At 43.1% G+C, this 24,833-nt stretch overlaps 1 protein-coding gene and 1 long non-coding RNA gene across 9 annotated transcripts in view; one reads left to right on the top strand and one right to left on the bottom strand.

Moving 5' to 3' along the window:
* LOC102075996 (uncharacterized) overlaps window positions 1–2,596 on the bottom strand; it is a 61,419-nt gene extending 58,823 nt beyond the window's left edge. For 2 of the 7 annotated variants that reach the window (XR_269952.4, XR_003214556.1), the window contains exon 1: window positions 133–2,596. This is a non-coding gene — a long non-coding RNA (uncharacterized LOC102075996). The remainder of the gene's footprint in view (window positions 1–132) is intronic. The other 5 variants (XR_002056945.2, XR_003214560.1, XR_002056944.2 and 2 more) reach the window with 4 other exon arrangements.
* A 4,526-nt stretch (window positions 2,597–7,122) lies between these two features.
* Window positions 7,123–24,833, top strand: part of mkln1 (muskelin 1, intracellular mediator containing kelch motifs) — a 33,500-nt gene continuing 15,789 nt past the window's right edge. The window contains exons 1-10 of one of the 2 annotated variants that reach the window (XM_003449766.5): window positions 7,123–7,267; window positions 8,298–8,367; window positions 13,145–13,287; window positions 13,832–13,920; window positions 14,018–14,127; window positions 17,949–18,141; window positions 18,263–18,340; window positions 18,613–18,678; window positions 21,402–21,514; window positions 21,640–21,852. In XM_003449766.5, coding sequence (XP_003449814.3) covers window positions 7,188–7,267; window positions 8,298–8,367; window positions 13,145–13,287; window positions 13,832–13,920; window positions 14,018–14,127; window positions 17,949–18,141; window positions 18,263–18,340; window positions 18,613–18,678; window positions 21,402–21,514; window positions 21,640–21,852 — 1,155 coding nt within the window. In that variant the 5' untranslated portion in view covers window positions 7,123–7,187. Of the gene's footprint in view, window positions 7,268–8,297; window positions 8,368–13,144; window positions 13,288–13,831; window positions 13,921–14,017; window positions 14,128–17,948; window positions 18,142–18,262; window positions 18,380–18,612; window positions 18,679–21,401; window positions 21,515–21,639; window positions 21,853–24,833 lie in introns of both variants that reach the window. The other variant, XM_013274158.3, reaches the window with a different exon arrangement.

The raw sequence follows: 24,833 nt of genomic DNA, 5'->3' as shown, positions 1-24,833 counted from the left end.
ACAGTTTTAATAAATTGCTACTTCTTCTGTATCATTATCATTCAAAACGAGTAAGAAATGGAACAATCTGATTATTTTAGACACTACAGTCTGGAATAAGTCGTGATTATATATTATAAAGAGTCTACATACGTCTTTAGGGGTTTTCTTGTCTGTTCTGCTGATCGGATTTGGGTCTGGACAGCCTTTTGTATCAGCTGCTTCTGGGAACACTTGGAGAGCAACTCCGGAAGAGCCTCTCGCATTAAAATATTGAAGTACTTCCCCTTTCTGGGTGAGACGGCGGCCAAAATAGGACGCTCTTTGAACTGTGTGTGTCATACACACAATGATGTGACTGCCCAGTTATGAATCAGCAAAACGCTGGATGGTGTGTGTGTCTGAGAGACAGAGAGAGGGAATGTGTGTGTGTCTGCGCAATAACCAGAGCAGCAGGCAGGTGGTTTTCTTGTTTTCCTCACCAGTCAGTATTGACACATTGAAGCGCTGACGGCACCTCGCAGGCATCCCGCAGGGAAATTGGATGGCTCTATTAAACAAATAGGACCGCTGCTTTAAAGCGACGCTCTCGTAAATGAGCCCCGGAGCCAGAGAACCGCCACAGCCCCGTTTAACACTCGGAGTTTACAGAATGTCATCCTTTTGGGCACATCTCTCTGTTAAGTTGGAGAACTGTCAAACACTGCGAGCCCTCATTAAACTGTGAAACATACAAATAATCCATCTTGCTGTAAAAGCCGCACAAAATCATCATCGACAACTTCACTCGCTCTTGGCACCTCGACTCAGAGCTTCGGGTTCGTCAAAGAGGGGCGGGATGTTTCCAGTCCAACATGCTCAACGTGAAAACGCGTTCTCAAAGCACCGGAGTCGAACCCTTATCCCCACTTGTTTGCTTCAACTTCAATTTCTATGTGCGCAACACCACCTGGAATGCGGACACTGGCAAACACGCACATGGCCCGTGATCAAGACTCTCCCCTGCAGGGTGATTGCGCTTTCTCCAACAAACGCACTTTTCCAAAAGCCCAGAGATGCGGGTCCTCACTAGAATACAGCGGGCTGGCTACCAGGCACAACTCAAGCGCGAAACGCACCTGCGGCAGCAACGCGGAGCCGATCCCCACATCAGCCGAGCTATTAGAAATAAGTTCACTCACACCGAAGGGCGCTCCTCCTTTGCTCCGGGACTGTGCGAAATATGCGCACGCACGGGCGACATTTTCCTCCTCTTTTAAAGTGCGTGTCACAGCTGGCAGGTGCAACGGCGAACACAGAGGTCCCGTCCGATGAGGCGCAGTCTGTCCGGCTCGGCCCAGCCCGGTCGAGATCGGCAGCGTTCGGTTGGGCTCGGCCCCGCTGGCCCTCTACACTGTCGGCAGATGACTGCGTACATTTCTGCTCCCCTCTCCTTTAGCAAAGAGCCCAGCGCACTCACTCTGTTCCTGCCTTTTCATTATATCATGTCCATGTGACACGCTCAGGCCTCGGTCGATGGAAACTTAAAGGGACCTCCCACGTGATGGCGCGCTCACGACAGAGAGCGCGTCCAGGAGAAATAAGAAATAAGACGCAGGCAGCAGGAAGCAGACCCGCTCGGGCTGGTCAATAACTAGTTTGGGGGGTTTTGTCTGTTTTTTATCAGGAAGATTTCCCCCCTCGCTCTAATGGTCATTCTAGTAATAGTAATGATGATGAAGATAAGTTCATGTTGCTGATGATGAAGACTATGGTGAAAACAGAGTGTGGTGTTTTATTGTTACGATGATGACAGCTGCTAATGTCAGACAACCATGTGCGGTTATGATGATGATGATTACGACAGTGAACCTGTAGAAGTTGTGATGATGATGATGATAAAGAAAACCTTCGCTGCCATCATGATGATGGCAACAGTGAAGATAACTACATTTGTGGTCGGACTGGTGAAGATAACCATGATGGTGGTGATGAATGTGAGAATGATGATGATGGTGAAGATGATCCTCTCTGGTTATAATAATGATGATGATGATAAATAAAATAATTATCATGACAGATAGTAAAGAGAATCCTTATTAGATGTGATGATGATGATGAAGGTTTTTGATAATGATGAAGGTAACCTTTACTGGTTGTTATTGCTTACTGAACAGGCTGACGGTCTTTTTTAGCTTTTTTTTCTTCATCAATGAGCTCATGGCCTATATGACATCATCACAGGGTGACTAACGTTGTGGGGAAAACACCTGATCTCATATCAGAGGCAGATTACCGAAACTGGATGTAAAACTGCTCTGTGTCTATAACAAGAGGACAGTTCTGCTCTGAGTGACACTCTGTGTGAATGCCTGCTCTATTTACACGGACTTTACATTTAGACTTCCCTCTTGTTTATTTTTATATCCTCTGTGAATGTGTTAGCATGGCTGGATACGGGGGTTTAAACCCCTCATTAACACACTGGGCTCTGACTGAAAAATCTAGTGTTGTGAATATAAACAAAGATGTTTTTGGAAGCTGAGGCTAGCAGCACTGTAGTCAGAAGACTTAAAACTCGTAGACTTTAGAGCTGATCTGAAAAATACTTTTAGTTTAACCACAGATCAAACTGCCATGTCAAGTCTAAGGACCAAGAGACAATTTTGGGGGCTAAAAAAATCGTTTTTTGGACTTCAAAACGAATTTGCGTCCTCGTTAATTACAACTGAACAGCAGCCGTGCCCAGAATGGTTGGAACTGCATTAAAGCTTAAAAAACTGAAGTTATTCATTAAAGTTATATTTAAAAACAAAATTAACTTTTAATTTCACATTAACAGATGCATCTCATCAACCTGGGTAGCTAGTCAGCGCTAGCTCTAAACGCTAATGCTTGAAACCAATATTCCATAAACTGGTGGATGACTTCGCTGTGGCTACAGCCATCCTTTATATACAGTCTATGTTGCTTCTCAACAAGGCAGCAGGGAACACTCTAACAAACACTGTGTACAACAAACACACATTTACTCACTGGCGGTTTAACGCAGCGAGGCATTAACACTTCCTTAAGGATTTCTATATTTCACTCAAGAGTTGTTGGAAAGCAGAGGCCGAGGAACCGCAGGATAATGAATACTGGATGCAAAACAAACCTCGAGTCAGTGCTAATGTTTCTCTTCGTCTGCTTAATGTTGGCTGTAACACATTATGGGCCATCACTTTATATTGTTATTTACAGCTTTTTGTGCTGTCTATAACAAACGCAGCATTTCTACCAGTGCAAAGATATTCAGTTCAGATGGACGAGTTTTAAGGTATCATCCTGTAAAATGTAACAAACCAAACTTCTTCCAGTCCCTCATTAACAGGCACAGCACCCAACTTATTATCACTGCAAATACAAAATGTACCTGTCAAACAATTACACAACAGATAACATCGTGCTTCAGCTCGACAACGATTACGTGACCCAACATCTAACCCACACTTAGAAAAATGAAACATCCACGCTCGCCTGTGTTCCACAGTGGTAAACCACGTCTCACTTGTGTTCCCAGTTTACATCCATGCACATGAAACTTGACAAGCGTCCCTTCCATTTCTAGTAAGTGGAAGTAAGGGTCTGCCAAGTGCTGGAAGTGTGCTTAAAAGAAACACTGTTATCATTCAGTGCACACCATCATCAAGCCTGGATGGAGTCCACTTGTGGATGATTCATCAAAAACTAACACTTTTGCTGAGATTTGACAAAAACATTCCAAAGAAAGACTGGGCGATGTTGGGAAGCCGTGGGCTGCCGTTTCTCATTTAGTACATCTTTATGTCTTTAAAGCATGATTTTTCAAAGTTTGATTTAATTAAATTGCTATAGAAACAAATAATGTAGCGCTTACTGCCTTACACTGACTTCAGGAAAATGCCTGAAACGAGACACAAACTGCTGTCACCTCTATTATCTCATGTTCGCTGTTCATCTTTGGTGCGCGTGACCTAGTTGTCTTTGCCTTCTGTTGGACTCTGTCAGTGTTTTGTTGGATGGGTGAATACTAAGGACAACAATGAGAGTCTAGAACTTCATCCGTGTGTCAGATGTGTTGCTCCGTGGCTGTGTTGTTGAATATTGGACTAAATTAGAAACATAGGTTGATAAAGGTGCAGACCTTGTATCGCAGTTGCCATAAGGTTAGTGAGTACAGTAGATTAGGAACAGTACATACAGCTCTTAAGCTCTTTTTTGAAGTCTATGTACGGCAGTGAGATGGAGAGACTTGGTGGCAGTCAGGACCGTGTGAAAATACCAGAAGTCCAGGGGTCTCTGAGGCTCACAGACCCCCTGTGGTTTGAATTAGAGTGGATTACAACTCTCAGCAACAAAAGACACCTCTCGGCTCCCCCTTGCTTACTTTTCTTGAGCTCTGTGCTCGTCTGAACGAGTGACACAGCCGGCAAAACTTGGTTCCTTTTATGCAGCAAAGCCACAGTGCACTGCGAGTCTAAAGCATGACGTCCATCGCCGTGTGCACACTGCTCACTCAGGCTTTAAACTATCAGGCCGAAAATAACAATCATTGGTTCGTTTATTTTAAGTAACCAATCTAGAAAAGACCAAGCATGAAAGATGCCCGCCACATGTTAGCAGCTGTTGAAGCAAAGCTTTTCAAATTAGTTTTTCATTTTCTCAAACTCTGAATTTTCACTTTTATAAACTTATTTCAAATGTTTTATCTTATAAATATCATAACTGTCACAGTCCAGTGTCCTGGTTTTTTGATTTTCATCATCATCATCATCATCATTATTATTATTATTATTATTGATCTTCCTCCCCGGTCATTCGCGTCTCCCGTCTCTCCGTGTTCCCTTCGTTCAGATCAAGTCCGCGTCCCTGTGCTATTCTTCCTGTTTTACTTTGACAGTCCTCTCTTGTGTCAGTGTGTATAGTTTTGCTTTCCCCTTGTCTTGTTATGTGTGAGCACTCCCAGCTGTGTCCCATTCCCTTGTTATCCCTCAGTGTATTTTAGGCCTGTGTTTCTCTGTCACTGTTCTGTCGTCCTCTCTCCGTGCTGTGTGTTTCACCTTGCTTTTCTGAGATTGCCGTCCCAAGTTTCCCGGTGTTTTTGTTCTTAGTTTCTAGTTTTGGTTTTGTGAAATGATGCTACTGCGACGAAGCAGCCTCTTTACGTTTATTCCTCTGAGTGTTTTGCGTTTGGATCCCACATCCTGCCTGCCACACAGCCGTATCATGACAATAACATCATCACAACAATTTGTATTGATTGTTTTAGTCACCATTTAACTGTCGCTCTGGAATTGAGCTTCGATTTCTTTATAAGAAAGAAAATAGACTGAAAAAACTTGAATTGCATGATAGGAAGTGCATGCTGTGGCAACTGAATATCAACTCAAACTAATACGGACAATAAAACAACACATGTGAAGTGAATGGGGAACAAATGGGGAAAAGGATACCAATGACGAATATATGCTCACTGCACCAAGTGTTTGCTACAAAAACATGTGCTTCAAATGGGGACGAGGCAAATATGAATGTTACAGCTTTCCTTCTAAATAGGCAGGAGCTGGAACAGGTCAGCAACTGGTTTGAAAGTCACTGGTTCAATCCCTGACTTTCTCCAGCCCATATCTTGAAAGTGTCCTTGGCAAGATACTGACATTATCCCCAATGCATCCACTGAAGTCTTACAGTATGTGTGTAATTGTTAGAAAAGCTGCTGTCCATGGATGAATGTGGCTCGCAGTGAAAAGCACTGTTCAATGTTCAGCGAGAGTAGAAAAGCGCTCTATATGTACAGTCCCATGTACCGTGTTATCCCCTGCCAGTCACTGTTAGGCCTGAGATTTTGCTTTAAAAAAAATCTTCGATAGCAACAGATTATTCTGGCACAACTTCACCTACTTCCAAGGTGCATGGAGAAGACAAAGATCTGAGGATGTGAAGACTCCAGGACACTTATAGGGACAGGGAACAGCTTTATCAAGTGACCAGCGCTTTTCGAGGTGTGGCCTTCATCATTAAAAAAATCTTTGCATAGGGCAGAGCGAACCAGCCCAAACTATTCGATCATTCAAAGAGCTGGAGTGTTAGTTGGTACAAAGCGAGTGATGGTATCACTTTGATCTCAGAGACTATTTTCTACATTTTTACAAAGTGTTGCTTTCAGGTCGGCACACCTATCTGTTAAGAACAAGCATCCAGTTACAGAACTTAGCTGCCATGTGTCTTTAGTCAACTGACAGTAAAATATCCAGTTGCAGCAGAGCACAGCTTGTGGTGATCCAACAAAACCAGTCAAGAAAACCAGTGGTTGACGTTATGGTAGCTATGACCACTTGTATGTTAATCCGTGGAGGTAATTTATAGCGTTTAGCTCAAATCACAATCACTACACAATCAACTATATACTGAAAAATGTCGAGTCATCTTCTTTCAAAGTGTTTGCTGTAAATTAGGAGGCTGAGTTTGCTGTGTCTAACCGGAATAAAGCGCGTTAGTCACCAGATGATTCACCCACTCTCTAAGCTTCAGTGACTTCACATATAGTAAAACACTACGCTCAACCTGAAACGTGCTTTTTGAAAAGGGACACTGCTGTCTTTGTTTCAGAGAGGACACACTGCAGTCAGCTGTATGATACTGTATGATCAGCTTATTATTTCTGTGGGGGTCGTTATTCTATTCTATTAATATTTATGTATTTATTTTGAAACCCCTACTTCTGAATCAGGTTTAAAGAGTTTTGGTTAACTCTACTTCCAAAGCTGTGGAGCTGTGTAGTAATTAGGGATGATGTACATATTTAGGAACACGCTGACGAGAGACTGGGAGGAATGGGGCTGGAGAGGGGCGGAGAAGATCGGCCTGTGGCCTCAAAGCACATTAATGTCATGGAGGTCCTCAGTATATGTTTATTTTTTCCGGAATAAAATATTGTTATTATTTTATTATCATTCGCTTTTTATGTTTTATCGATTTAAGTTAACATGTTTCAGCTTAAATGATATTTGAACCCCCCCAGATAATTTATAAAAATACGAGTTTTGTTACGATGAATATGAAAAGCTGACTTGATAACTGCATCGTGCAGTGTGTTCATGCTACCGAGGACGCTTCGTAAACAATACAAATATGTGTACTGTCTCTTTAAGAGCTGTCAATATTCGCTCCTTGCTAACCTCCCGCTGTCTGTTATTTTCTGCAACAAGATGGCTGTCGCTCCCGAGAGCAGAGTCCTCACTTTCAGCGTTTTTAAATGGAGCTCTTACTCGTCTACATATTTACCTGAGTGAGTATCTTTCCCATCCCCTGGCCCAGCGTATACATTAGGTTTTGCGGTGGAAAGTGGTCTTTTGTCACCTCGGCGCACTTGTGTTTCTTCCACCCTGCCCGACTGGCCTAGCTTGTCTGCGGTCCAAGCAAGCTAGCGCTAGCTACCGTATGGGGCGTTTGGTTTCGGATATTTAGCCGCCCGATAATGATAATGTTGTCTTTCCGCTAAACATTTCTTGGAGGCAGTAGCTTACGATGTACTTTATGTGTGATGAAATGACGCTCAGTGATTTCTGTGAAATGTGTGGGTAACTAAGGGACAGTTTCCCACTTCAGTGTAGGATATCAATTGGAGCGTTACCTCAAAACGTAAACAAAGCAACTGAATGGTGTATTCTTCTCTTATAGTTATATTATTCCAGAGTGACAACCCCAAAAGCTTGGCATTGGAACACGCCTAGGTTATTCTTTGTAACTTCCGTTGTCACAGCTGTATAATATTTTACGCTTTGATTACATAGTGTACAATTCGGTATCTTAATACGTGAAAAACGAACGTCCACGTTAGCTAACTGGACTCCAGAGCTGAAGTAGGCAACTAGCTGCTGTTATCTAACCATAGAGCTTTGCTTTAGCAGCTATGCTAATGAGCTTGGTTATAGGCTATCTGAAACTGTCGTAACGAAAGGAAAACTTACTTATCGCTCACGCCAACACCCATGTTATAATCTAATATAAACGAAGTTCCCCATAGCTTCGCGTCTTTCGCCTGTTGCTGGTTCAGCACTCAGTAAACAGTTCAGCAGTAGCTGACTTAATGCTAGTTGGCTAACAACAACAGTTACCTAAATGAGCCTTCTAACAGAATGTAGCGTGACTCCAAAAAGTAGTTTTGTTATGTGATAAATCTACTGTCATAAGCTTCCGGAACACACACAGACCTGTATTCGGCCCTACTTTTCACTGCTGTCTTTGCGCGTTTTCTGCTGACTTGGTGGGATAATATTCCACAGTGGCTAAATACTTGTCCCTTTCTTTTTGTTTAGGAATATCTTGGTGGATAAACCTAACGATCAGTCCTCCAGGTGGTCTTCTGAGAGCAACTATCCTCCACAGGTAGGTTCATTTCTGGTAAGATGAGTTTTAATTTTTTTGACCTGGAACAGCAGTTGTCCATGAACGTCGTGATTTGTGTAGGTTCATAGGGCCACAGTTCATGGGTAAGTGGCTTGGCTAATTAATTAACATTAATATTTTAGAGAGGGGAACATCTTGTGAAGGTGTGTAAACAGGAAATTGTGCGGTCTGCACAGAGAGGCCAATGGGGTTGAGAAACCTTTTGCTTTACTGGGATGCTCTTAATTCTTTGGGAAATTTTGACATTTTAAGACGGGGCATCTGGAAACACGTCAATTACACGTCTGTGTCACGTCTGTGTTATTACTCACACCATAACTGCTACCCCACTTTCTGTAACCTTCTCCCAAAAAAAGTAACTACATGTCAGGTCACCGTACCACAACAACTTTAACAGTGTGCCAGGTACTTGAACTTGTCAAGTAAAAGTAAGTAAAACATTCCAAAAATGATTATTAATAACAGTGTAATGTAGTGAACATTATAAAGCTTAGCTGTGTTGGGAAGTTTGTAAGGGAAAATCTACCTGAAAAAGAAAGTGGAAGGTGTGGGTGCTGTGCCTGCTGCCTCACCTTTGCCTTCTCTTCCTGTGTTTTGTTTGTTTTTTTTAAACAGGTAACAGTTGTGGGAATTCTTTCTTTGCATTTAGCTTGATGGGTTTTGGTCATCTTCTGTAACTCCACTTGAACACTAAGGCTACGTTCACACTGCAGGTCTTAATGCTCAATTCCGATCTTTTGATCAAATTCGATTTTTTTGTCTGCTTGTTCACACTATAAATAAAATGTGACAGCAAACGCTCTCTAGTGTGAACGCTCAAAGCGGCCCGCATGCGCAAAAGAAGATGTCACACACAACGCGCTCTGTTTAGACCCAGACCAAACAGTATTGTTTGACTGATGGCCCTTAATATAGAGACTTCGGACTTTACGTTTCCCAATTTTTGCTTTAAGTTTTTTGTTATTTACATAATAATGTAAATAACCTAATAATGATCCTTATTGCTGTTTTAGAGGAGCGCTGCTTCAAAGGATAGCTGCAGATTTCTGTCAGAATCTGCAGATTATACAGTACAAATAAAATGTTCACGTTGTCTTCCCAACAGTTTCACTAACATCTACACTGGATGGCCAGGAAGCGTTCGCGATGTCTTCTCCGGCGCTGATAATTGGCGTCTGTCTTGTGTCAGTGACGTAAAAGACGGATTTAATGCGACCTGACCGTTCACACAGCAGTCGCTTTCTAAAACATCGGATATGTATCGGATTCAGTACCACATACGAAAGTGACCCAGATCGGATTTGAAAATATCGGATTTGTGCTGTTCACACAGTCATACCATGATCGGATATGGGTCGCATAGGGTCAAAAAAATCGGATTTAATGCGCTTTCGCCTGCAGTGTGAACGTAGCCTTACATTCTTGGCTTTGCTCCTTGAGGATGTGCCTAGAGTGGAGAAATGAAAGCAAAGCAGAGTTGTATACTCAGCTGAAATGGAATGAGTCCATATAATATAGATAGAGTACTTAATTTTATGGGGTTTCTTGAGGCATGCTGTTGCTGGTAGACCATCATTTATATGTCTGGTGCTTTTCCTCCTTATAGGCTGTTAGACTTATTTTTCTTGCAGATGTGAATTCTCAACTGTTTATGCCTTTTCTGTTTACAGTTTAATAAAAATGAATCCAGTGTTGTTCAGTAAACTATTATTGTTTATTTACACAGACTTGTTTTCTAACTAAATGGTAAAGTAATGTGAAAAGCATAGATATGTTTTCAGTTGTTTTGGGGAGTGGGGGGTTTGGCCTCGCTTACAGTATCTTCCTGGGCTTGTTTATATTTGAGTGCTCCGTACATGGAATATCTCAAGGCTGACCTTGATCTGCCTGAATGTAACATGGTTTTAAGTCAGGCCTCAGTAACTCAAGTTGATGTAAGAGTAATGAGTGGATTAAAAGCTTCTCAACAAATGTGAATTTGCCTAAATGTGATATTAAAAAAAAAATTCAGTTATATACAAACTAACTTAATAATAATTGAAAAGGTTGGACAAAGATCTGGGTAAGAAAAATTAAGTGAATGTTTTGAATTCATAATAAGGAGATGAGATGCAGCTCTGTCATCAGGTCAAACAAATGTAAAGATTTTTATCAAAAAGGACGTTTATTTTGTCGATTACAAATAAGGTGATAATAAAAAAGTGAATAGGAATTGTGTTGATATAAGAAAAAACAAAAATAAACCCCAAACAGTAATATTTCAATACCAGATGAGACAAATATGACATTTTTGGCAAAAACAATTCTATGTTTGGGCAGAAAGAATGGCAGTATCTAAATTTCACATGTGAAGCATCATAGTTTGGGTCTATTTTAACTAGGGCTGTGCGCTATGACCAAAATCTCATATCCCGATATAAGACGTTTATCGTCCCGACAACAATATAAATCACAAAAACTTCACATTTTCTGTAAATTCTGTGGATGCCGGGCAACTCGACTTGCGTAAAGTGTTTTCTGCTGGGTGTCGTGTACCTGGAGTCGAGTGTTTTGACTGATGCATGAAATTGTAACAGCCGCCATTTTCTTTGTATTTATTACACAGCGTCCTGTGGGGAAAAGCCTGTTCTAACGTTTGAGTCTAAGGTTTATTTGGAGCACCTGTTGCTTCCCATCCGTAAACTCTCTCCACACTGTCACGTGATTCTTGCGTAGGTGGTAGAAAGGTTTGTCGTGTTTGAGTCTGAGGTGGCGTCGGTTTCCTGCATAATTTGCATAGTAAAGTTTTCTGGTCCGTGTCAGACTTTTCAAAACCAAACCATGTCCGTGCTACAGAGGTAGCCCCTCGTTTAGGAGTAAGGTCCTCGATGTGCTTTGACTGGTCTTTCTGTTTGTCATCGTTTCAGTTTATTTTGAAAAATGACTGCACTAGCACGACTCCAGGAGGCTTTGTTTTTAAGGCTTACATTTTGTAGAAATTCTAGTAATTCCAAAGAGTTCACGGACTTTATCTTGCAGCTGATGAGGTTCCACCTAGCAGTAAGCAGCAACAGCAACTGTTTACGTTCACACTTCTGGAAAAAAAAATAAAATTTTTTTGCCTTCCTCTCTCTTGAACTCATTGACCGACTTTGACAACACTGTCATAGATAGTGTTGCATGACTTTGAGGTTAAATCTGAAAGTTTGCATTGACTGACAAGAGGAAGTGAAACATTGCAAAACAATGGTTAACCACTCACTTGGAGGACTGAGCACCCCAGACTCAAAATACTCTGTGTTTCTAGTACAGCAGCTGGGTGTTACGCAGGCTTCACAAATTCTAAGAATTCTGCAGCTCAGGTATATCCTTCATGCTTTAAATGAAGGAAAACTGCAGGAATCTGCCTGTAATTTAGAGTAAGAGTAGGCACTGTTTGGATGGTAGAAAACTGCTGGTTAAACGATTGATTTGTCAATCTGAAGTAACAATTCCCCATGACAAATGATGCAGAACATTTCTTTCCTTTTTTTTTTTTTTTTTTTTTCTAATAAGAAATGGAGCATAAACTAAATAGCTTTGGGGCTTGGGGGGCATTCTGTCCTCCCCCTGGGAGATTGTGGTTCAGGGGGTTGGGAAGCTCATCTTGTAACCAGAAGGTTGCTGGTTCGATCCCCAGCTCTGTCTGTCTTGGTCGTTGTGTCCTTGGGCAAGACACTTCCCCTGCTGCCTACTGGTGATGGCCAGAGGGGCCGATGGTGCGATATGGCTACAACTGTAGCTGCCTCCACCAGTGTGTGAATGTGAGAGTGAAGGAATAGTGGAATTGTAAAGCGCTTTGAGGGTCTCGAAAAGCGCTATATAAATGCAGTTCATCATCATCATTATTATTATTATTATTATTATTATTATTATTATTATTATTATTATTATTATTATTATTATCATTAGTAGTATTATTATTATTATTGTTGCATCCTTGCTGATGGGATCTGTTCATAAAGAAAACTATACTAACATTGTTCATTTGTACTGCTTCTAAAAACCATATGATCGAATCCCAGAGTGGAAGTATTTTCACACGAAATAAATAGAATCCAAACTGACAGCAGCAGGTGGTGTAGCTCATAGGGAAACCTTCAGCGTTGGGATACGTTTTTAAATTCAAACTGGTGTCATTGTCCAAAACATGACGTTCAAATCAGTAGAGTACCCCCACCTCCATTAACTAATTAAAAAAACAGTGTGCCAAATTAGTGGTGAGTAAATTATAACCTTGAATGTGAGTCATCACGGGAGGGTGATGGGAGGAGCCCATTGTTTTGTTACATGTTGTGTCATTACAAACACAAAATGTAAAGTCAACTCAGTATTGCTACTTTTTTATTTACCGTAAAGGTTGGAAGTTTGTGTGATTCATCAATGCTTCATTTCAGATTGATATTGATGCTTTTACAGCGGATGTGAACATGTTGGTCTCTGTGGATTTAAATGGCTGCTTTCACATTTCCTGTTTAATCAGTGCTCTGGCCTGTGGCCATAGGTAGATTGTCATTTGATGTCTTGGCTTGTTAGAGCACCAGTGACATGTGGATGCAGTTCATAGTGTGTTGTACTGCCGCTTACCTGATGCTGTAGTCGTTTAGATAATGAGTGAATCCCTTCACAGCGACTGGGCAGGCATAATTGCAGGCAATTTCCTGGAGCCCTCTACAATACATCATAACTCTGTTCTGTGCTTTCAGTCTGTTTCACCTGTCTCAATCTCTTTCCACAGTTTTTAATCTTAAAATTGGAAAGGCCAGCAATTGTTCAGAGCATCACCTTTGGGAAATATGAGAAGACTCATGTGTGCAACTTGAAGAAGTTCAAAGTGTTTGGTGGGATGAGTGAAGAAAACATGACCGAGCTTTTGTCCAGGTGAGATGCCCCTGTAGCTTCAGGGAAACATGTTTCTGTGTTTGTCTGGTTCCTGTAGTGTCTTCATTGGTAGACACTATACCAGGAGAATGACAGTGCCATCAGAAGTGCTCAGAATTGTGGCTGTAGAGATGACTTCAAGTAGACAGAAATTCACTGGTTGAACAGATTTTTTTTTTTTCTCTTCATTGGCTTAAGTAATAAATTGCCTCAGGTGTTATGTTGAATTTGAACTTCAACAAATACAAATCAAAGAACTGAGTAGTGCTATACTTGTAAAGTGGAACTTCAGTTGTTGCAAATTGTTTCTGGAGAACCTGCAACCGGCAAACGAGTCCATCTAGCTGATGAGCTGCATTAGCAGGCAGCCTGTTTGTTAACAGCCTGAACTGCAGCTGCAAGGCCACACATGAAGTCTAGTTAGCTGCCAGAGGTGGAGGGCTGTCCAGACGTTACCAGCAAATGGATTCAGTTGGTATCTCAACTCACTAATACGATGTGTGAAACAGCTGTGTCATCTTGATTGTCTTTCTCCATCTGCCAGTGGCCTTAAGAATGACTACAACAAGGAAACGTTCACCTTAAAGCACAAGATAGACGAGCAGATGTTCCCCTGCAGATTCGTTAAAATAGGTGAGAGCAGTTTGGCACACTTTGTGTTGTCACGTGTTTGTTGCTGTTAAAACTTCTTACCACTTGTTTGTTTGTTTGTTTGTTTGTTTAACTTCAGTGCCTCTGATGTCTTGGGGTCCGAGTTTCAACTTCAGCATCTGGTACATTGAGCTTCATGGAATTGAAGACCCTGATGTGGTGCAGCCCTGCCTTAACTGGTATAGCAAGGTAGGCCTCAGTCTGGACTTTAGAGGGGTGGGGCAGAAGTGGGAGAGTGGATTTGCCTTCCTGCGTAATATCAGCTTTGAATGAAAACCTCTGGGACCTCAGAGGTGCCGATTAAAAGATGAAGTACATTTGAAAACCACAAACTCAGTTTGTCTCTGGGACAGTTTCTTTAATTGCATTCCCATTTTTCTAGTTTCACTTCTGTCTAAATTCATGTGTTGGAGTCCATGTAATTTATGAATATCACAGTTTACTACTTAATTACAAATGACACTTTGGCCCCTGTGGATTTTATGCCAAGCCTTGCAAATGTAAACTAAGAAAAAACCTGCTTTTTCTACCTGTTGTGATTCGAGTTTAGGCTTAAATTTATGCTATAATCGTACAAAATCCTGTAAAGGGAAAGAGCTACTGTTACTTTTGGTTTTTCCTGCTGGCTGTCTGTCTCTGGACATTTCCCGTGTTGGTTGTCGCCATTTGCCTCCACTCACATTAGCAGACTCATTGCAGTTTGTGTTTTGTTGGGACTTTAGATATTTTACATGAGACAAACGAACTATTTCTCAGTCCTCCTCCTCTTTGACGATTTAGCAGAGCTGAGCTGGCAGGCTCCTTTACTTTTGTTGTCTTAAAATATCTCCAGACTGCTGACATTTCTCATCGTCCGCCTACCTGCTCACATAAGTTAATGTTGCTGTAAAGTGGCATCGTGTGGTCTCTGTTGTACATGTGTTGCTAGCTTAATGATTAACTTGCATATGATGGAGCCGGGACATTATCACTGTGCTTCTCACAACCCCATCTTTTGTTCTTGTATATTTTACTGCAACATGAAGAATATAAATAAAACTGTTGCTGCTACTGTTCAAGTTAACCAGCAGCAGCCGTGTTCTGATCTGGGATGTTCCTGGACACAAAGAACTAACTGGCAGCTTTCTGCAGATTGATTCAAACAGGAGAGAATAAAGTCTGTCTAATCCAGAAAACCATGAGATTACAGATTATTAGTGTAAATATTACACATGTGTACAAGAGCAGTTATTCATGTTCTTCACAAATCAAATGTTTACAAACTGCTGAAATGTGTGGTGCTTTGTGGGGCGATGTCAGATTAGTGATAACATTAGCAGTGCTAACACAAGCCATTCCTTCCCTGACCATCAACATATCTGTGCATGTGGTTTGTTGCTGCTTCGCTGAAGTTCAGCAGTTTCCACTTTACTTTGGTTTACAATTTATAGCCAATATACAGCTGTTTATTTGAACATCTGTACTTTGGTGTGTCCAAAGGACACTATTACAGAAGTCTTGTAGTTTGTTCAGATGTAATTTTGTAAACCTAACCACTGTTCAAACTGCTGGCGTCTAGGAAACCGTATAGATGCATGAAGACCACCTCCACCCGCCTGAGGGACAGCTTTTTCTTTTTTCTTTGTCTTAACCTGGACGAGTTTATGGCCGATAGGCTGAGCCCATCGGCGATTGTTTTTACAAGGGCGATTTATTTATATATTTGCCCCTGAGTAAGTTTGCTAATAATGATGGAGCTAATAGAAGCAGTCAACAGAAAAAAATAATAATAATGCTGTTTTAACAGCACCCTCTTTCATCTGCGAGCAAACGCACCCTCCTCAGAGTGCGCCCAGATGATGGAGCAGCAGAAGCTGGTGATAGCCGCATACTCAGCCGGATGGTGGACACGTGCATGCTCATGCAAGTTAGTTGTGTTTGAGTACTTTGCTCGCACTATATGTCTGCACGAGTGACACACCGCTTTGGTTACATCCTTAGGTTTCCCTCTTTCATCCCAAATTGGCGCCTTTTTTTTTTTTTTTCTTTTAGTGCTGTCAGCATTAACGCACCGTCATCACGACTAACCTGATTAACAATTAACCCATCTGAAGCGCAGACTGAGTCAAAATTCCTGAAATGTCTCTGTCAACACATTTCGGGCAGTTTGTCCAAAGTTTGTTCACTCTGCACTCCAGATTGGTTGAGCGTGTTAAAAATTTTAATCACGTTAATGCTTACAGCCCTAATTGTTTTGGAAATTAGTTCGTCCATGTTTGGACTTCTGTGTTGTAAATGCGCAAATCAGTCCGTGCATGATTACATCACCCATCAAAAGTCTGCGCATGCATGAATATATCGCCCAGCGTGGATTACTGGACTGACGATGGTCAGTGGGAACATTTTTACATATCGCCCTACCCTAGTTGGTCCACTCCTGGATTGATTGTGGTGATGTTAACACTTACCTGAATGCTGTTATAGAAGTTCTCACACTTGCTGATTATATATTACTGTTATTTAAAGGACTACATATAATTCTGTGAAGACATTCCTGTTCACGTGGCTGTGAAGTTCTAAGCACTGCATAACTGCTGTGGATCGCACACCTATCATTTGTCTTACTTTAAAGGTGCTGTTGTGTATCAGGGCTGCAGCCCAGGCTAGTGGAAAGGGCTCCACAGAGTGAGTGATTCTTCTTATGCAACTTGAATAGTTTTTGTGCGGTCCTCCGGTAAACCAACAGCACATAGCCTGACAGTGATGACCTGACATGTAGGTCAGGAGCTGACTGGCTCAGGAAAGGAAGCAAAAGCACAAAAAATAGCTCCAATAGTTAGTTTTGATTGTTTTTAACGTTCAGTTTCATAACTTAGAAGTTTTGTCTTGTCCAGAGTTGGCTGAAGGACTAACAACATCACACACAAAAAGAATTTCCCAGAGACTAGATGTTCCATATATTTTTGATGCTGCCTCCTCGTGACAGTACACAGCCACAACATGGAGATTTCAGTCAACAAAGCAGTGCATGCGCTTTGTGTAGGACCAACGCACAGCTACACCAGTCCCTTAACGTTTAATTATCTATATGAACCAGCTCTGCACATTCTTAAGGAAGACAGTAGCTGCTGCTCTGAACAACAGTATCCTGCAGGTTTTGGCAGGCTACACCTGTCAGGCGTTTCCCTGGCAGAGCGGCTGCATCTAGTCCTCCAACTGTAAAACATCCAGTGCGGTGGTGCAGAGCACCCACCCCTAGACGCTATAGACCAGCAGACACGTGTTCTCTGGAGTGATGATTCAGGTTTCTCCATCTGGCAATCTGATGGATGAGTCTGGGTTGGTGATTGCCAGGAGAATGGTACTTGTCTGACTGCATTTTGCCAAGTATGAAGCTTGGTGGACGGGGATTGTGGGGTGGGACTGTTGGCTCAGCCCCTTAGTGAAAGGAACTCTTAACTCTTCAGCAAATCAAGACACTTTAGACAATTTCATGCTCTCAACTTTGTGGGAACAGTTTGGGGATGTCGCCGTCCTGTTCCAACATGACTGCACACCAGTGCACAAAGCAAGGTCCATAAAAACATGGATAAGGGAGTTTGGTGTGGAAGAACCTGACTGGCCTACACAGATCCTGACCTCAACCCAAAAAAGCACCCTTGGAATGAATTGGGGTGGAGACTGGGAGCCAGGGCTCGTCCAACATCACAGTGTCTGACTTCACAAAAGCGCTTCTGGAACATTTGTCCAGAATTCTCATAACCACCATATGGATTAAGAATGGAATGTCCCTTGAGTTCATATATGTGTGAAGGCAGTATAATGTAAAATACTTGACTGGTGGCATCGTATGCTGCACTTTTGTTCTTTTGTTTTTTTTAAAAAAAGCTTTGAGGCGTAATACTCAACTCTCAGTGTCATTTGGTTTCACACGTGTTTGATAGACTTTCTGATGCTGTGAGTCAGGTGTGGTCCAAGCATTTGTGCGGCGATTTGAACTTATCAGTTTGCTCTCCATCATGTCCTTATAGTACCGAGAACAGGAAGCCATCCGCCTTTGCCTCAAGCACTTCCGACAGCATAACTACACAGAGGCCTTCGAGTCGCTGCAGAAGAAGACTCGAATAGCTCTGGAGCACCCCATGCTAACCCACCTGCACGACCGACTGGTGCTGCAAGGAGACTTTGATGCCTGTGAGGAGCTGATAGATAAAGCTGTGAGAGGTATGCAGCCATAGTGTTTGTTCTGACTGAAGAGTTTGAGAAATGCTCATGGGGTTACGCTTGTTTTCTGTCTTTCTAATAATGATTTTTGTCATATTTGATTCATGTGTCCTCTTGCTAGATGGCTTGTTTAACCAGTATATCAGCCAGCAGGAGTACAAGCCCAGGTGGAGTCAGATCATCCCCAAATGCAACAAAGGTACAAGCGCCCAAGAAATCAACCGAGACGACATGAACAGTGAGCCCATCTTTCTAGTGGGAAATGTTCCCGTTTATTACACATTTCAATACATGCTGACAACTTTGCCACCTGTCTAAAGCAGCGCTGTCTGTCTTGTCTGTTTGCTGCCCCGCCCATCCCTTCGCTCCACCCCATTTTGCATAATCCACGCCTCACTTCTCTGCTTCGTCGTCCCCCCCACGCTCACACTCCATCTTGGTCTTTTCCATCCTCTTTTTTTTTCTTTGCAGGTGATGGTGACGACAACAGGCCAGGGATGAGGGGAGGACATCAAATGGTCATTGACGTCCAAACTGGTGAGACCCACACAGCGCACTGTTATGACTTGGCTATGACTCACGGCCTCCTACGCACACTGAGATCGCAAAGCTCTGTTACCGTTTAATCAAATTAACCCTCCCCAGTTCCTCGTCCCTCCACCTCGAACATTCTCCTTCCAAAGAACCGTTGTATTTGCAAAAACACATTAATCACGACTTTTGTTTCGACAGACAAACACACCGCTACTTTTTAATTAATTTATTTATTTTAGCCCTCAGACCTGACAACATTGTTGGTAATGTACTTCCCCGCTAGCTGTCAGGAAAAACAAAAGCCTGCATTGTAAGTGTGTGTATGTGAGACTGAGTGATGCAGTGTCTGCAGCTTGTGTATGAGCTGGGAGAAGGCAGCATCTCTCTGCTCTGCATCAGGCAGCACACACTGACCTCTGTGTCCCACCACAGGAGTCGGTAGCAGAAGTTGGTGCAGGACAGCCCAGTGATTTCTCTGTGCAGGCCCTGATATCGTTTAGATTCTAGTATTATTTTATTTTCATTTATTTAGAATTACTTGTCAAAGAGTTTGTGTTTTATTTATTTAAACACAAGGAAGGACCACGTTTTGAAAACAGTTAAGCTATGTTGTCACTGCTCCCTGATCTGATTGCCTTTACTGGCTGTTGGGATTTTTACTGTACATTCTAGTTATGATGAACTGCTCTCTATTTTAACACAAGGCGTATCTGGTAAATGTTTAGGGCATGAAAGGGACAAAGGGACAGAACACTTAGTTTTCCAGGGTTTTCCCGAGGTTTGTGGATGATATGCAGCATTTGCTGTGGTTGTGTGGGAGGCTGCACTGATTGTATTTCAGTAGAGCCTGTTGGTTTGGACATTTTGAACATTGTCACTGTCATTACAACAAATTACATGAAACAAACACAAAGAAAAACTCTGAAAGACCTTTTAGAAAGCTTGCACAACACTTTAAAAAATGACAGTCTGGCTGCTTGGAAGCAAAACAGAAAGAATGCAGTGGTTGGTCAAGATTTTTTTAACAATACAGTTACAAAGTTAATGAATATATTTTATTTTACTCTGTCAGTAATTTAACAATAAATTTATACCATATAAAATTATATTTCTATCACATGAACCTCAAGTCCTTTCACACAGTTGCCACATGGTGGGAGTTATTATAGCGTGACACGTGGAAAGCTGCAGTTAATAGTAATGTGATCAACAAAATACAAACTAACCACCTAAAACAGAGAGATGTCGTCAGCGGGAACCAATTTGTCTTATGTTGAGCTGAGGATGTCAGCAGCTCTCAGCTCCCACGCCAGCTGGTCGAAGTTTGCATTGCAAACATGGTGCCAACCAAACTAAAGAGGAAACCAATCATACTCATGTCATGCTAGCTGCCTTCATCTGACAATACCTGCAGTCAGCAAAAAGATGGACTGACAGGAAGGCATGGAGGCTGTTTTTGCAGAAGTGCTGAGACAGATTTGCTCTGTAGTTTAAGCTCAGCCTCTAGATGATGATACAAAATAACATTTTTGTTATGTACTTTCAAATGTTGCTTCGTGGCATGTTAAGAAAGGACTTGTGTAGACCGTAGACAGTCATAATTATTAATTATTGGATATAATTATATATATTTGCCTCATTCCAAGTACTCATTTCTAGCCATTTCCAGGTTTATGTAAACTCGTTCATATACGTCGGCCCTCTGCCAGAGATGCTGATATGAGTTCAGCTTAAAAAGAACTTGATTAGGGGATTTCCACTTTATATGAAGCAAATACATCATGATCTCATGGTGAAACCAGTGTTTTTATAAACACTGTGCTCATATATTCCTTTTCTCTCCCGTCACCTTTGTTATGTTTTTGACAGTTTAATCGCCCTTCTGGCACAAAACAGGCTATTTAACAAAGTTGTTGCCTCATGAGCCCCATGTTTACCCCCACACAGTGTGTCACTTCAAAGGGAGAATGTGATCTGAAAGCACTTTAAATCCCAAATTCCTGCTAATCCTTTGCACAAATGAACCGATTGTTGGTCGTTTCCAGTGACTCATAATACTTTGTGTCTTTACAACTCGTTCTCGGGCCTGTGCTGTGTTTTGGAGTTGTGGCAGTAATGGCACAACTAATTTCCTCCTCCACAAGTCTGACGGATCGCAGCTTCCTACATCTCCCATCTGCCTGAGCTACACTGGCCTGAATTTGACCCAAACAAAGTTTCACAACAGAGAGAGCAGCGTTTTAAAGAGCCATGCTATATTGCAATGAACCATTTCTTGGTTGCTTGTCAAATCACGGAAAATGTAGCTTTAGCTTTAACCTGTAAGTGAAAGCATAAATCATCCCCAGGTTTGAGAGTTTTGCATGTTTGCATGCTGACCTTGTCTGACCGAAGAGTCCGCTGTACAGAGTAGGCCACCGTTTGAACCCCCACCACCCATGTGTTATTGATAAAACGTAGTTCTGAACAGAGACTTGTGGTTGAACCTTGCTGATGGGTGCTGTGTTTTTTTTGTTATTTTATGTAAAAAAACAGATGCTTATTTAAGGGAAAAAACAACAACCTTTGCAGTTGCATCCTGGTTATTGGAGGCTGCTGAATTTTGTAATGCTTTCAATGCTTCATTGATTATTCACAGTAACCGCTTGGATGTGACAGTTTGGTTTGAGTTTAAATGTTACAAAAGGCTGAGTGTTGCCTCTTTGCTGATCATTTCTAACCCACAGAGACGGTGTACCTGTTTGGAGGCTGGGATGGGACACAGGATTTGGCAGACTTCTGGGCTTACAGTGTGCAGGAGAACCAGTGGGCCTGCATCTCCAGGGACACAGAGAAAGAGGTGATCAAAACACTCACCAGTGTTTTCTGATTGGTTTGACTAGAAAACAAAACTCACAGTCTGGTTCTGACACTATGATGCTGTGCATGTTGGACACACGTGTAAGCATGTCTCCTGTATAACAGAGTGGTCCGAGTGCTCGCTCATGCCACAAGATGTGCATCGACTCACAGCGGCGACAGATCTACACGCTGGGCCGATACCTGGACTCCAGTGTCAGGAACAGCAAGTCACTGAAGAGCGATTTTTATCGCTATGACATAGACGCCAACACCTGGACGCTACTCAGCGAGGATACGTCAGCTGACGGAGGGCCAAAGTTGGTGTTTGACCACCAGGTAGCTGCAAAGGCAAACCGATCTTTTACACTCCACTTTTCCTCCATATTCAACATTCTTTGTCCCGTCCATTCACCGTTCTTCCTCTGTAGATGTCCAAGACCTTTAAGCCGTCCTCCTCTATCTCTGTCTGCAGATAACCTTCAACTCTGTCACCTCCAGCTTCTTTTTGTTAGTGCCACTACCTCCAAAGCAAACATCATAACAGGTCTCACTATCATCTTGGGCGCCTTCCCTTTGACTCTTGCTGCTAACCTTCTGTCACACATCAGACCTGACACTCAGCTCCCCCACCCCCCCACCCCCACCCCCCCACCTGCACGCTCTTCCTCACGTCTTAGACCTGTCAGAGGTGAGGAACGTAGTGCTTAAGATAAGATAAGATAAGATAAGATGGCCTTTATTAGTCCCACAGGTGGGAAATTTGTTTTGTTACAGCAAAAGTGCAAAGTTATGTAGCAGAAATTAGAAAACACTGGAATGCAATAAAATACAATAAAATAAAATAAAATACTATATACAATAGAATAAAATAGAATAGAATAATATATACAATAGAATAAAATAGAAATACAAATACTATATACAACTGAGTAGGAAAATACAAAAACACAACTTCGTCAGAAGAAGAATTGCACGTATAGCAGTCTTATTGCACATGTGTGGGTTTGTGTGTTTGATCAGCTGCAAAAGTCTTTATTGTAGAGTCTGACAGCAGTGGGGAGGAAAGACCTGCGAAATCTCTCCGTCCCACACCGTGGGTGCCGCAGTCTCCCACTGAAGGAGCTGCTCAGTGCTGTCACAGTCTCATGCATGGGGTGGGAGATGTTGTCCAACAGGGATGACAGCTTAGCCACCATTCTCCTGTCACTCACCACCTCCACTGGGTCCAGAGGGCATCCTAGAACAGAGCTGGCCCTTCGGATCAGCCTGTTCAGTCTCTTCCTGTCCCCAGCAGAGATGCTGCCCCCCCAGCAGACCACACCATAAAAGATGGCTGAGGCCACCACAGAGTCATAGAAGGTCTTCAGGAGTGGGCCCTCCACTCCAAACGACCTGAGTCTCCGAAGCAGGTACAGCCTGCTCTGCCCTTTCCTGTAGAGGGCGTCTGAGTTATGAGTCCAGTCCAGTTTGTTGTTCAGATGAACACCAAGGTACCTGTAGCTGTCCACAGCCTCGATGTCCATACCTTGGATGTTCAGTGGTTGCAGTGCAGGATGCTTGTGCCTGCGGAAGTCTACCACCAGCTCCTTGGTTTTACTGGCGTTGATCTGGAGGTAGTTCAGCTGGCACCAGTCCACAAAGTCTTGAGTCAGTCCTCTGTACTCCTTGTCGTCCCCATCAGTGATGAGGCCGACTATTGCAGAGTCATCAGAGAACTTCTGCAGGAAGCACTGGGTGGAGTTGTGGGAGAAGTCTGCAGTGTAGATGGTGAAGAGGAACGGAGCCAGAACCGTTCCCTGTGGGGCCCCCGTACTGCAGACGACCCTGTCCGACACACAGCCCTGAGTCCTCACATACTGTGGTCGGTCGGTGAGGTAGTCCAAAATCCAGGTAGTGAGGTGATGGTCCACTCCAGAGTTCTCCAGCTTGTCCTTCAGAACCGAGGGAAGAATAGTGTTGAAGGCACTGGAGAAATCAAAGAACATGATTCTCACAGTGCTCCCAGCGGTCTCCAGGTGAGCAAGGGAACGATGTAGGAGGTGAATGATGGCATCATCCGCTCCAATGCCAGGCTGGTAGGCAAACTGAAGTGGGTCCAGTGATGAGCTCACAAGGCGCCGAAGCTGAGCCAGGACCAGCCGCTCCAGGGTCTTCATCAGGTGGGACGTCAGAGCCACCGGCCTGTAGCTGTTGAGGTCCTTGGGGCGTGAAGTCTTTGGCACTGGAACAACACAGGAAGTTTTCCAGAGCTGTGGGACTCTTCCCAGCCTCAGGCTCAGGTTGAAGAGGTGCTCCATCACACCACACAGTTGGTCCGCGCAGGACCTGACGACCCTCGAGCTGATGCCATCTGGGCCCGCTGCCTTCTTGGCTTTAATCCTCCTCAGTTCCCTCCTAACCTGGGTGGTTGAGAGAGACAGGCTGGAGCCTTGTGTTGAGTGTGTATTGGATGCTGTTGTTGGGGGTGGGGAGGAGTGAGCAGGGTGAATAGAGGAGGTGTGAAGTGTCTGAGGTGTCAGAGGTGGAACAGCAGCAGTGGGGGTGGGTGAGTCTGCAGCCGATGTTGGAGACTGCCTCATGGCTGAATCAAATCTGTTGAAGAAATGATTCAGTTCATTTGCCCACCTCACATCCCTCCCAGGCAGAGAGTTCTGATGTTTGTGGCCTGAGATGGTTCTGAGGCCTCTCCAGACTTCACCAACATTGTTTTGCTGAAGCTGGTTCTCCATCTTCTGCCTGTAGCTGTCCTTCCCATTCCTTATCAGTCCCCTAAGCTCTCTCTGCACCCTTTTCAACTCCTCTTTGTCTCTGGATTTGAAGGCCCTCCTCTTCTGCTTGAGGACAGCTTTAATTTCTGAAGTAATCCAGGGTTTGTTGTTGGAGAAACACCGTACAGTCCTGGTAGGTACGGTGTTATCCACACAGAAATTAATATAGTCAGTAATGCATGTAGTAAGGCTGTCGATGTCCTCTCCGTGGTCGTCACAGATCACCTCCCACACAGTCGACTCAAAACAATCCTTAAGAGCCTCCTCGCTCTCCTCCGACCATCTCTGCACTGTGCGGGTGGCTGGTGGCTCCCTGCGCACTAAGGGCTCATACACAGGGACAAGGTGCACCAGGTTGTGATCAGATCTGCCTAGGGGAGGGAGAGGTGATGAACTGTATGCCTCTTCAGCATTGGCATACAGTAAGTCCAGTGTTTTATTGTCTCTGGTTGGGCAGGTCACATACTGGGTGAAGGTGGGCAGTGTGGAGTCCAGTGAGGCATGATTGAAGTCCCCTGATATTATGAGAAGGGCTCTCGGAGATTGTGT

Source organism: Oreochromis niloticus, linkage group LG17 (assembly GCF_001858045.2).
Source record: "Oreochromis niloticus isolate F11D_XX linkage group LG17, O_niloticus_UMD_NMBU, whole genome shotgun sequence".
In the NCBI taxonomy this organism is placed as follows: Eukaryota; Metazoa; Chordata; class Actinopteri; order Cichliformes; family Cichlidae; genus Oreochromis; species Oreochromis niloticus.
This window is presented reverse-complemented; position numbering and strand designations above follow the sequence as displayed.